The sequence below is a fragment of the Strix aluco genome, chromosome 9, assembly GCF_031877795.1.
Source record: "Strix aluco isolate bStrAlu1 chromosome 9, bStrAlu1.hap1, whole genome shotgun sequence".
NCBI classification, from domain to species: domain Eukaryota; kingdom Metazoa; phylum Chordata; class Aves; order Strigiformes; family Strigidae; genus Strix; species Strix aluco.
In genome coordinates this window covers 31,746,676-31,759,495 of record NC_133939.1, presented here as the reverse complement: position 1 = coordinate 31,759,495, position 12,820 = coordinate 31,746,676, and the positions used below count along the sequence as shown (strand labels likewise).

Genomic DNA, 12,820 nt, shown 5'->3' with positions numbered 1-12,820 from the left:
GAGCTCCTGATAGTAAAGGAAAAGGTCTGCAAAAGACTTGAGATCGCTGCTCAGGTCAGAGACCACCACTGTCAACACGGTTCTGCACGCACAGGTAACGTATCATCATAGAACTCCCAAAAATTAAGGAAATTAAACATGGGCACAAGATGCTGGTGCCTGTACCGTTTCCAGACTCAGGTCTGAACCATGAAAGTCAAATTCAGCCCCGACATGAGCAGGTAAAAAAATTCAGAAACTTTAGTGGAATCCTGTCTGCGGTCCCCCCTGCTCAGCCAGAGCCCCGAGCACCGATGTTCATCAGACCACGGGAACCATCGCATGCACATAGCCAAGTGTTGCTGCAGGAACTGTAAAACCACATCATTTTAAAGCTTTTTTTTTTTTTTCCAAATGCAGCTAGATGGTGCTGTACAGTTTCAAAATGTATTAAATTTTGTTAATTACTTCTGTTAAGCATTTTTTTTAAGTTCTTACACATATATTTAGAGGAAGGAGATAAAAGAGTAAAAAATGTAAATGAAGCAAATACACTGTTGTAAAGTGGTTTTACAAATATTCTCACTAATATTTTTGTGATTCTACTTGTCAGACATCCATTCTCATTTTGTTATCAATCTCTCTTTTACAAAAGCCTGCTACATGATAGTATGTATTCATACTACGTTTGGTCTTTCTGTCTGCACAAGATGAAGTTACGAAAGTTCCAGTGGTGTAGCTGGGGAGAAATATGACTCACATACAGTTTGTACATGGGAAGAAAAGTACAATCATATTCCTGTTTTTAGAAATCTGTATTAAGACCCACATCAAACTGCATTTTCTGTATATGAAGAAAAAAAAGCACTTTCAATACAATTGTAATAATCTTTAATTTGGTGAGTGATTGTAATAATGTCTATTATTACTTTTTGAAAAGTGATGTTTTGGTAAATTTGGCAATTAAAAATTATTTCTTCTGAAACAAAAGCATGGAAAAAGAGCATCTCAAATTCTTAATTGTTACAAACGTTAAAGACCTTTTCCTCCATTAGTATTACTGAGATAGCATGTTTAAAAAAACTCAAAACCCAACATATTTAGCAAAACCAGCATTCAAAGGCTGCAGAGAGAAAACCAAAAAGCTGGTTATTAATTTGAGGTTTTCATGACTGCTGCCTCTGAAAGATGACAAATCCTTTGTGAGCACATCTCCTTTCTGGTACACGGGCTCTGATCATCCAGACTATGTCAGACCTAAAGGTTTTAGAGATTTATGTGTCCCTTTCTTTGCTACCCACAAACCTTCCAGAGGTCACCGAGATGCTCCAGTCTGTTTTCATCACGGATGTGTTTTCTCTCACTCATTATCCTCCAGACTTGGAAGAAAAAGTGCATCACTCCTCACTTACTTGGAAGAAAAAGTGCATCACTCCTCACTTACTTGTGGCTAGCGAACCTATGACATACTCTCTGCTGTTCCTCCTCAGAGCGCATCTAAGCGTGAGGATTTTTCTTAGGCTTTTTTTCGCATTTTACACGAGTCACTAACATTTCAAAACATTACGGAAACTTATGGTTCTCTAATAAATCATCAGAAAAGTTCAGCTAATTGGTGTCATTAGCCCAGTCATAAACATGCTTCACCTGGTGCAAAGAAATGTCACACTGCATTTCTAAATACAGTCTAAACAAATATTACCCTAAAATAACCACAAATTATGGTACAATCCCAAAGGCAAAAGGACTGAAAGCATGAAATAATAATTCCACAAAATTATTATTTCCACGGAAGATGGAAGTAAGGATGGTTAACCTGTCAGGAATAGAGACACTGTCCAAGCACACAGGGATTAGGTTAGGAACGCTAAAACCCAGCTGAAATTGAACCTGGCCAGGGGAGTCAAAGACAACAAGAAGGGCTTCTGCCAGCACTGAGGTGGCAACAGGAAGGGTAGGAGAATGTGGGCCCACTGCTTCTGCTACGGGGAACAGCTGAGAGGGCTGGGGCTGTTTCAGGCTGCAGAGGAGAAGGCTCAGGGGATCTCATCAACGAGTACAGACCCCAGCAGGGAGGGTGCATCGGGGACACAGCCAGGCTCTTCCCAGGGGTGCCCAGGGACGGGACCGGTGGCCGTGGGCACACACCGACACGCAGGAGTGTCCCTCTGAACACCAGGAAACACTTTGTCACTGTGCGGGTGACCGAGCACCGGCACAGGCTGCCCAGGGAGGTGGTGGAGTCTCCAGCCCTGGAGGTGTTCAGAAGCCGTCTGGACATGGTCCTGGGCACGGGGCTCTGGGTGGCCCTGCCTGAGCAGGGGGTTGGACCAGACAACATACAGAGCTCCCCGACAGCCTCAGACAGTCTGTCGGTCTCTGATTTTGTGAAAGTTACCATTTTTAAAGGTACTTAAAACTGTAACTGCAGCATTTACAAGGCCACCACTAATGGTGTTATTCTTGACAGCATGTACTTCATTCACACTGTTCCTAAGAGAAACAGGTTATTTATTTTCTCTAAGGTAGCTGATTAATATGTCATGCAAAATATAACATCACCAGTGGAGTTGCCCATAAGAGAAGAAACACATTCGTTAAAAGGTTTTTTTTCCTTAAGTTAGTGTAAAGGAAGTTACATATCTATTTTGTACGGTATGAGTCATTATATAGAGCTGAAATTAGAAAATAGAACAATAAACAAAATATCCACAAAGAACCACCTCTGGAAAGTCTCCAGATCAGAGGTATTCATGGAAGACGTGAATGTGATTTTATTTAATTCAAAGGCAAAGGGTGCTTATAGAGTTGGGATCAGAGTCAAGAACAACTCCGTATGTTCTGCCTCTATCTTCAGTGAAGCATGAACTACTATGCAAACCAAGTTAAACTAAGAATTAATCAGTGATAGTTGCTCTAGATTTATAAACAGATGCAGAACAGCAATTGGTCCTTGCAACACTATTATAGCTGGTAAGAAAAACACCAGGTCTGTAACTCCTGACAGAAGGCCGTTTTGTGTTCTGTTCAGTGCTAGTTTAGAGAAGAAATGAAATGTTCTATTTGTATTATTAGCTTTTTGGTTACCCTTACCTAAACCAACGGTTATTCTTGACATAAAGTAACGGATCTACTAATTGTACCTGGCAAAAATGTGGCTGCATTGAACTAAAGGCTCTTGAACAAAGTAAGAGCATCCCTGGCATTACCTGTCGCAATAACTCCTCCTGGCGCATCCTGATCCGCTCCCTCTCCATCTGGATCCTCTGAAGCCTCAACTTCTGCTGCTGCTGCTGCTGTGCGGTCAGTGCGCCAGGCAGGTTCAGCAACCCTGGCTGTGGAGCCTGGGCAGGGCGGCTCTGCTGCGACAGGGCTGTGCTGGCTGCTATCTGGTGCTGGTGATTCATGACTGTGGGAAGGAAAATAAATCATGGCTGGTGAAGGAGAATTGTACTTTAAGATGACAGAGGGCCTAGGACACATGTTGCTCATTTACAGTAGAGTTATTAGAATGACCGTATTTCAAATGACTGAGATAACCCTCCATCTGGCAAGATCTGGTACTAGCAGCTGCTTAATAAATTATTTTTGATATTTCAAATGTGTATAAAACATGAACACTTATACTACAGCAAGTATTTGTATTCATCCTGGTATTTCAAATATTTACCTAATGGTATGTAGTAAATAACATGCAAGTTTCTTTAACTGAGATTTTCTCTACAAGCGTGTGCCTAGAATATGCAATAAGCTAGTAAAAATGTTTTCAATCGTAACATTTTCTTTATTGACAGATCTAAGTTGATTATTGTAAGAATAACTACCAGCATAAATAAGGAGCACTGTGTGTGTTTCCCACCACTATGAAGGAGATGCACACTTTTTTCAGTGACCCGCAGAGGAGAGATGTTCCAGTTCCAGTTAAGAAGCAAACCCCGTGGGAGGACCCTGCTGGATTACCACATGAGAGTCACAGTCTCTGTGTGCTCAGCTATAAACGAGGGTTAACAGTATTCTTGTCTCTTGCGGAAGTGTTTTAAGCACTCCTTACCTCGCAGGCACTCACACATTACAGTAATGAAAAGCAGCTTGAGAACTGTAATTGAAGAAAAAAAGTGCATCTAATGAGATCCAGCAACAAGCCGGACTGTCAGAAGTTACAACAGCAACGCAGTAAAGACACCAGAAACTATCAGAAGCTACATCTTTCCCTAATATCCTTAACATACTTTCACTTATTTTTTCAAAGCAGGTGAAATGCAAGGAAAAGATAATTAAATTGAATCTGCACCACATTCATAAACAAAAAGGCAAAGTAGTGAGAATCACTGCTAACTGTTCTTGACGGATGTCTGGCTCCTTTGAACAAACACGGCCCTTTTTTCCCAGTGGCCCCACCATTCCGCGTTTCAGGAAGCAGTCAGTGTAAAGTTCACTATCTGAGCTCACAGCATGAGAATTACCATCAAAAGCGAAACAGTGTGATGGCAAGTTGCTAATACATTATACCACTTTCATTATCAAACTCAGCAAAAATCTTTATCAATCTTGTACTGAAAGAACTGCCCAAATCCAGTGCTGCTTTTACATTTACATCAGGCAAGAACAGAGTTTAGTGAGTTCTTAAGAAGCCTGTATAAAATTAATCCAAAAAAAGACACCAAATTCAGGCCTGGCATAAGTTACAGAAATCAGCTAAGGCTGAATTTACAATTCATGGTTCCATTTGCAAATGAAAAAGGTCTAATAAACTACAGATTAAGGTGTCTGATTTTAGACCAGATTTAACAGAACAGAGGGATTTGTAACTCTTGCTGAGCTCTGGATATGCAAGCACCATATTGTATAGTTGATGTCATACAAAGAAAACCACTACAGTCTTTTGCACATTTGATTAACAACTGAAACCTTACCTGCTAAGGTATTCAGATTTGGAAATGACCCATTAATTCCCCACCTTTGGTAGGAGATTCAAAAGGTTCCTCTGGGCAGTAACTCCATAACTGGCAGGTGAGAAACGGGACCCTTTGTGAGCAAACCTGAGCTAAACCCATGTCACCCAGCTAAACCCTTTCGCTTGCCAACAGAAGGCTGCTGCTCAGGCAGTTAATGTTGCTTAGACTGTTAATGTTACTTAAATCAACATAATCTTTTCTGGTCAATTCAGAAACACTAAGTCAGAGCAGAACTCTGCTGGCTGGGCATTTTCATTCAAAGAACTGTTATGAAAGAAATTGCAAGTTTTTGTGTAGCTCCACGGTCACTCTGGTAGTCATGTCACAAAACTAAAATAATCATTTGGCACCTTTGACAGCAGGTATCACTTGGCCATGGCAACAGAAACAGCCCTGCTCTCTAGAAATTTTTCCCTCTTAGCAACAGGCTTGGAAAAAACAGGAGGAAAATAAGACAGAGGGAGGAGAAACTGCATAGCCTCCACTTGTACCTCCTTTTTATTTTTGAGTAAAATGTATCAGTTCCCAGCAATGCAACCTAATACCTTTTGTCAACCGCAGCGTGAACAGTTCCTTCTCTTCTCTCCCCACCTTCACGTTTCCAGTAAAACACACATACGGTACCTAAAGCCAGTCTGGATTACAAATGGTAGACGTATACTGCTTTAAAAATTAATTGACATTTTTGAAAGGATTCTTTCACTAATGGGGCAATGGATAACTCACAAAGCTCTTACCTTTTAACAAGAACACCCCAGATACTAAAATACTCTCTAGAAGAGATACAGTATTTTTCTGTCCAAAGGACTAAGATTTGTATCATCTTTTTTATCTTTCACTCATTGTTCTTACCGTATGAGAGCTGAAATCTTAACTCAGTTCTGTGCTTCTCAGACCTGAGCATATTTGTGCTGTGTACACGTCTGACCTCGCACGACACGGCACAGCAAGCGTACGACACCCATACAATGCAAAACGCTGAACTTAACTCACTCTGCCAGTTCCAAGCTAAAAATTTTTTTGAAAGGTTGACTTTATGCTATCCAGCCTTCTGCCAGATCAGGTACTGTCTTGTCTTTCTCCAACTGAAGTAACGCAGGTACACAGGCATTAGGCCAGCATAAACTCTGCCCTGCTTCGTTTGGCAGAAACATTTACATGCGCTCACATAAGATCTGAATCAAATTTTTCCTTCTGGGTGATCCAGTACCACACAGGCCCAGCACAGAAAGACTACGGAACCATTTGAGAGTGCAGCTGCATGGTATTTTAGCTTCAGTGGCAAATCCAGCTCAAGAAATAATCCAAGTTAAAAGCAGCCCTGCAGTAATATAACCTTTTCACGAATTCAGTTGATGTGTGGTCCACAAACAGCTGTATCCACACAGATGACATCATGCTTCCACATGAAACCAGAGTGTTGCCATTTATCACCTCTTCCACACCCAGCTGCCTGTTCCTGCCCACATGCTACCCCTCTACTGAGCTGGCAAAGGCATTTTTGTGGCCACACAGCAAACTAAAAATTGCCCGGGGAAAAAAAGAAGATATTTTCTGGCTAGGTCAGTTCCCAGCAAAAGTAACTGGGTAGCCATGAAACTGCTACATGCAACCAACCTAGCAGTCCAGGTGGGAAAAATAAGCTGGTTGCAGGAAAGATGCACCAAAGCCCGCACTGGTCAGTAACTTTTCAGTGGTGAAATCCCAGAAAGGTTAGCAAGCTGCAGTGCTGAGAGGGGAAAGTCAGGAATGAGAGCTGGGAGCAGAAATCAAACCACTCCCACGATAGGAAAACAATACATGGAACCACATTTTAAAATGCAGTGAATCTAGTTTTATTCCCGTTAAAATAAGTAAGAAATATTGGTCGTACAATTCTATAAATTTTATCGGTGCAAATCTGGTGTTAAATTGCCAGGACCATAAGCACTTAGGCAGGAATTTAACTCTTCTTGTACGCATAAGCATGTGCTTAAATTTCTGACATGTCAATGGTTGAGTGAACAGAACAACCTTGCTAAGAATCCAGGCGGGCTGAAGGATTATCACAACATAGTAAGTTCTCCATAAGAAAACTGCTTTCATCTAAGCAGCACATGCAAATGATAGAACCAGGCAAAGTTAAGTAAAGATTCACAGCCTGTATGGCGTGTCTGGGATACACTCTGCATGAGGGCCTGAGTTCAGTACGATTTGTCACGGCTATTTGTTGCCTTTGCTATATCAAATACTCCCTTTTCCTTCATCAGCTGAGCTGCACCCACGTTGTATCACAGATTAAATTATACATACAAGAAGAACAAGGCAATATGCAAATGCTGAGGAATACTTCTCCCTGAGCTGTGGTCCCCAATAACCCTTCTCATTTCTTCTCATGGGGACAAACAGAATATTTTGGTCCAAAGAACTCCCTATCTTGGAATAAATTACTTTTCTTTCAAGCAATACTGTCCATTGTTACATACCATCAAGGAAGTACAGGAAGCTCAGTACAATAAGTAAAGTAAGCATTCCCACACCATACATCAGGAGTGTAGAAAATACATCACACTGAATCTCCTACAAGTCAAGCGAGTCATAAGTATGGGATCTTATTTCTAACAAAAGTCCATTCTACCTCAAAAAAAAAGTTGTTTATGTCATCTGGGTTCGATAAAGCCATAGCTACAGCAAAGGAGCTGCACAGAAGGCAAAGGAGTAGGTAGGAGCCATCCTCAGTCAGTTCCACCACCTGCACTGGTGGGCTCCGCTCCTCGTTCTGTCCATGCCTTTCTCCTCAGAGGTCTGTAGGTCTGAATCTCTGGACACAGGTCCACAGACAAACAGATCTGTTCAAAATGGCTTTCAAAGAAACATTGATTTGAGTCACAGAGACAAATTTACTCAATGTCATTTGAACCCACTGACACCACACCTTTCTCCAGCACACACTGCTTCAAGAAGAAAAGGGATTCATGTAACTCTCCACTCAGTTTGAATACCAGACACCTGCTTCCACAGCAGCCCCCACCAGACAGTCAGAAACACTGAGTGTAGAGGAGTCACGTATCTGTGCTTTCAAACAAGTACAGACAATTCTGTCAGGGTATCTGGATAGAGTATGTTTGTAACGTCTAACTTAAAATGGAGCATTAAATAAATAAAATAAATTTTCTTTCTTTACTATCATTCAAAACTAGTTTATAAATACACAGATGCTAAGACGCAGGTTTTGATCATACCAACTGTGTAACAGCATCATTCCACTTGAATTATTCTTGAGTGCAATCACAATAATGTCTCATAAGCGAGTTTAGGACATATGTGGTCTACTTTTGTGAGGTCAAAACTAGTTTTTGGGTGTGTGCACACACATATAATGCATATTAAGTTAATCTAACCTAGCTCAAAACAAATATTAACTGGAAATAAAAATAGTACAAAACACGAGACTGTTAGGTGTTTCTTTTTTTATATCTATTACAGAAAACAAAATGAAACGAAAAACTGGGGCATTCTACAACACTTCCCACAACAACTGCTGCATTCAGCTGCTCTAAAAATATATCCTAAGGGTCAAAATGTTATGTGTACAGTAATAAAACAGCTGACTATGGGAACTGGCTGAAAAGTAATTAAATCATGGCAGATTTGCAAGTGCTCTTTTGCATTGGTTCCACTGAAAGGCACTGAAAATTATTATGAGGAAGCCTTCAGTTAAAGTGTTAAATTTCAGGGCTTTTCTGCACCAGCAGTTCACACGTGATGGCACATGGAACACATCTTCTGCAGAAGAGCCTACCCAGATGGTCCTCCAGACTTTGGAAAAGCCCTGCCCATCACCTTCCTGGGGGCTGCTGAAGCCTGGGCCGCAGGAAACGCAGTGTATCATCTGCAGTCTGAAACGCTCCCGCAGGATAAACCATGAGGCCAAAAGAGGTGCTGTGCACGGAAGATGAAGTGCTTGCTCCTTTCCCCCACAGCCAGCAGCCACCCTGCAGCCACTGCCACTTACCTCAGCACACGTTAGGTGATTTGGGCACTAAAACTCCACACGGTTTGTGCACTAGCAAATACCCACAGGCAGCAGATAAATCCTTCATATGTGTCATGTTTCCCTGCTTGCTTGGCTCCCGGTCAGCCTCCGCACTGAGCAGAAACCAGCTGACTCGCACTGGTAGAAATTCTTGGGCTTGAGGCTGTGTGTGAACGTGCACACACGCCTGCTCGTCTGCGACTGGGGCATCACACAAAGCAACACATTTTCCAGGACAAGAGAGAAGTGTAGAATGTACTCCTGAGGAGACAGAGTACAAGGAAAAGGTTCAAAGACCCACTGCCTGCAAAAGAGCATCAATACGCTGTGAGCACAGAGCCAGCAACATAAAGATCTCACTTGGTATACAGAACTGGCCACAGAAGATAAACATGAGAAAATGGTGAAAGGATTTTATTATCTCACTGGGAAAAGTGTACAAAAATGAATGAGACAGTATTACCAGGAATAATCCCCCAAAGTAATACAGATGTAGCAGATACTGTCTCTGTAGTGTAACTTATGGGTAATCTTACATGCACGAAGAGTCTCTGGTTCAAGACAGGAAACGTTGATAAAAAGCATGACTGTGGCTCTCAGGAAAATGATATAACTGATAACTGACAGCAAAAAGTCTTCAAGTGCCAGGGAAAATCTAACTGAAACACCCAGGAAAATGAAGGCAGTAAAAGCCAGTAGTGCTGAGCAAGTACATGAGCTCCAGCTAAAGGAGCTGTGAGTTAAGAAAGAAATGGGCTGACGGAGAATGGAGTCTGGTAAGCACAGGAAGATAATGGTGAAAATTCCCTGACTGTACGCAACAGTCAACTGTGAGGAACAGAACCACTTTAAAATTTTTGGTGCCAGAGATACCCTTGGGCATCTCACAGTGCTGTGTAAAGGCAGTGATTGTTGGCGTCAGCCCTTTCCAGTGAAGTCTGCAATTGCACAAGCAAGTCCAGTACTTCTGATATTAAGCAATCCAAAGACACTGTATTGGCTCCCGATTTACCCAAGACAAAAGTTCTTCCTGTTTATGGTGCTAAGAACAGCATCCAGCACTGATACCCTCCAGATAAGCCAGGAGTGAAATGCAGTGAATTTCCCAAGTGTCATCTATAGGGTTTGTTCAGAGCGTGGGTGAGCTTCAGTACTGATGCAAACAGCTGCATCGAACAGGCCTGGGTTAGTCCTGCCTACACCAGGGCCAGCCCAGGTCTAGAGGCAGCTTTGCCTGTACGCGGTGCAAAGCCCACACTCATAAATCCTCCTGTACCTTGCAGATGCGTGCAGGCACATCTGAACCGTCTCTGCAACACGGTTCCAGAACCAGGTGTTCTGGGGAGTGCAGCGCAGTGGTGCCCCTGTGTCATCCAGCATGGCTTCTCCAGAGGCACTGAGATGGCATTTTATTGTCCCAAATCTGGGTTCTTCACCCGGTGTACAAAGAACCAATCGACACACCAAGTCGAGATATTTGTCTTTTAGTCTGCAGAGTAGGGTGTTGGGCATCTGACCCATTAAAATCTGTGGTCACATTTAGAATCTGACAGCATTAAAACCTGTGGTCACATTTCTCTCCCATATAATTGTGCCAACACTTACAACCACTTAAAACGGTCTCCTTTTTTCCTCTATACCCCTCCCTCTCTGTATTTGCTATGCACAACACTGTATGTAATGTCAGGCAGGTTTTATCCTGCAACACTACCTACTTGGGCAAAACCCAGCATCCAGGCAGAACTCCAGGCTCCTCAAAAGAAGTGCAGAGAAGTATGATGATACAGTTAGTACAGGACCAAGACTTCTCACTGCTTTTGCATTTTTCACTATGTGAGTTCTTCAAACAACAAGAAAAAAATTTTTTTGAATAAACAGTTAAGTTGCTTTTCTTAAGGGTAGAACTACAATGATATGCAGGGGGAAAACAGAAAAATAATAGTACCTGAAATACCTTTAAGCATATTTGATATGTCTGATATTGTCTAGATTTCGATTAATAGTGAATCTTTAAATACACTAGTTGGAATGAAAAGAATCCCAACAATGGAAAAATTACCCCTGTGGTATATACATAGGCTTAGTTTGAGAAAAGTCTTCTGCCTAACTGCTCTTCCTGTAACCAGTCAGCTGAACTCCTGTACTGAACAGTTCGGCAACACCGTTTTTGAAAATAGCTGGTGACTCTTTGGCACTACAGGTTTAAGTCAAAGGAAAGTCTTGTGTCAACTCGTGAGCAACTTAACAACACAATGACATTGTACCAGTCTCTGTTCCTTATGATATAACCATATGGCACATCTGTTGTGCTATTTATGCAATTTTATTAATATCTGCTATTATTTATATTTGAATTCTGAATTTGTATTTGAATGCTATGAGGAACATAATGGAGTTTGAGTTAAAAAAAAACCAACCTGCCGTTCATGCTCCAACTAGACTACCCAATATGAATACTGATTTCAGTACAATGACACTCAACTAATAAATCAGTGACACTTCAACAACTCTTTTCAGCCTGTGGTCTGGGGAGCCTTAGGACCTCTGGACTGTTTCTGAGAGGTCAAAGGGTAACTAAGGAAAATCAACTTGTCTTCAGTAAGCTTAAATTCACTAGGCAGGGTTTGGCATGCCCAGTGTAACATTTCTAAGGTCCTGCAAACAGGAAAAATATAAAAATATCACATCTACCACTTTGCAGTAAAGGAGATTGGATATAACACAGCAGGTGAAAAGTAGTCACCATTCTAGCAGACAGACTCAGAGTGGTCTTGAATTCAGTTCTCTTGGGGAAAAACAAATTTATTTTGCAAAATGAGGTAAGTCTCTCCAATAAACAGCCATTACACAATTTTCCAGCTCAAATGAAAGTGAGTAAAAATGTGGAGCTAAGTTCCAAACCTGGACTATGTGGCCACAGTTTCATTGCAGTCCATGGAATTACAACTATTTAGTTCACATCTCAAGTTAGACCTATGTAATTTTCTTTTTACAGTTAGATGAAAAATGAAAAAAAAATTTTATTACTTTTGTTTTTAAATTGATATTCTAGTGCATTAGGTTTTCCGATATTATAGGAGACCTTTCTGTTGATGACTTTTCTGGATATATACTACCCAAGGATTATTTTGTGGGCAAGAGACTCTGCAAGTTGCAGAAGCCAAAACATGCAAGTGTAAATTGTTTCTGACATATGCGTTGAACTGACTGTACAAATTTTTATTATTTTAGTGTCAGAAGTGTCTGGATGCAACTGTGGATCTTTTTCTCTAGTCTGTTTATAGGCAGCGAGAGCCTAATACATACGAACCAGCCAGCATCAGGTGTCACGCAACACAGTCTGATGAAAAACAAATGCCTATAGAGGTTAAAAAAAAAAAGAATGAACCAACCCAGCCATATTACAGTTTTGACTTAGTCACGACACTGTGAAGAAAAAAAAGACTAGGCTCCCCTCCTTTTCTCTCTCCGCTTCTGCCAACAAAGAACTGCTTGTTTCACTTATTTCCCAGAAATAGCATTAGCCTTCCAACAAGGTCAGCAAAAAATGCTGCTTTTCAGTTCTGGTGCATTTTGTTCCAAAAATCTGTAAAGTATTAAACCAAAAAGTTGTACTATCCCAGTGCACAGAGACTCCTTTATTCAGATTTCTGGGCTGAAAATAGCTATACAGAAATTTCTCAACAGTTTCAACTGTTATGCTAAGTTCTGTGATACTCACATTTAAGTAATCTTTCCTGTCTTCGATGATTCAAGCTTAAAAAAACCCAAAGGAACAACCTGCAGATGCAGCATCAAAGCTACGATTTAACAGGAAGTCAAAAGGTTAGAGATTTACTCTGTAAGCACTATTAACAACAAATCAATTACA

General features: G+C 41.2%; 1 protein-coding gene across 1 annotated transcript in view; it reads right to left on the bottom strand.

The window, feature by feature from the left end:
* Window positions 1–12,820, bottom strand: part of WWTR1 (WW domain containing transcription regulator 1) — a 73,748-nt gene that overhangs the window by 10,951 nt on the left and 49,977 nt on the right. The window contains exon 3 of the mRNA XM_074834468.1: window positions 3,189–3,388. Coding sequence (XP_074690569.1) covers window positions 3,189–3,388 — 200 coding nt within the window. The remainder of the gene's footprint in view (window positions 1–3,188; window positions 3,389–12,820) is intronic.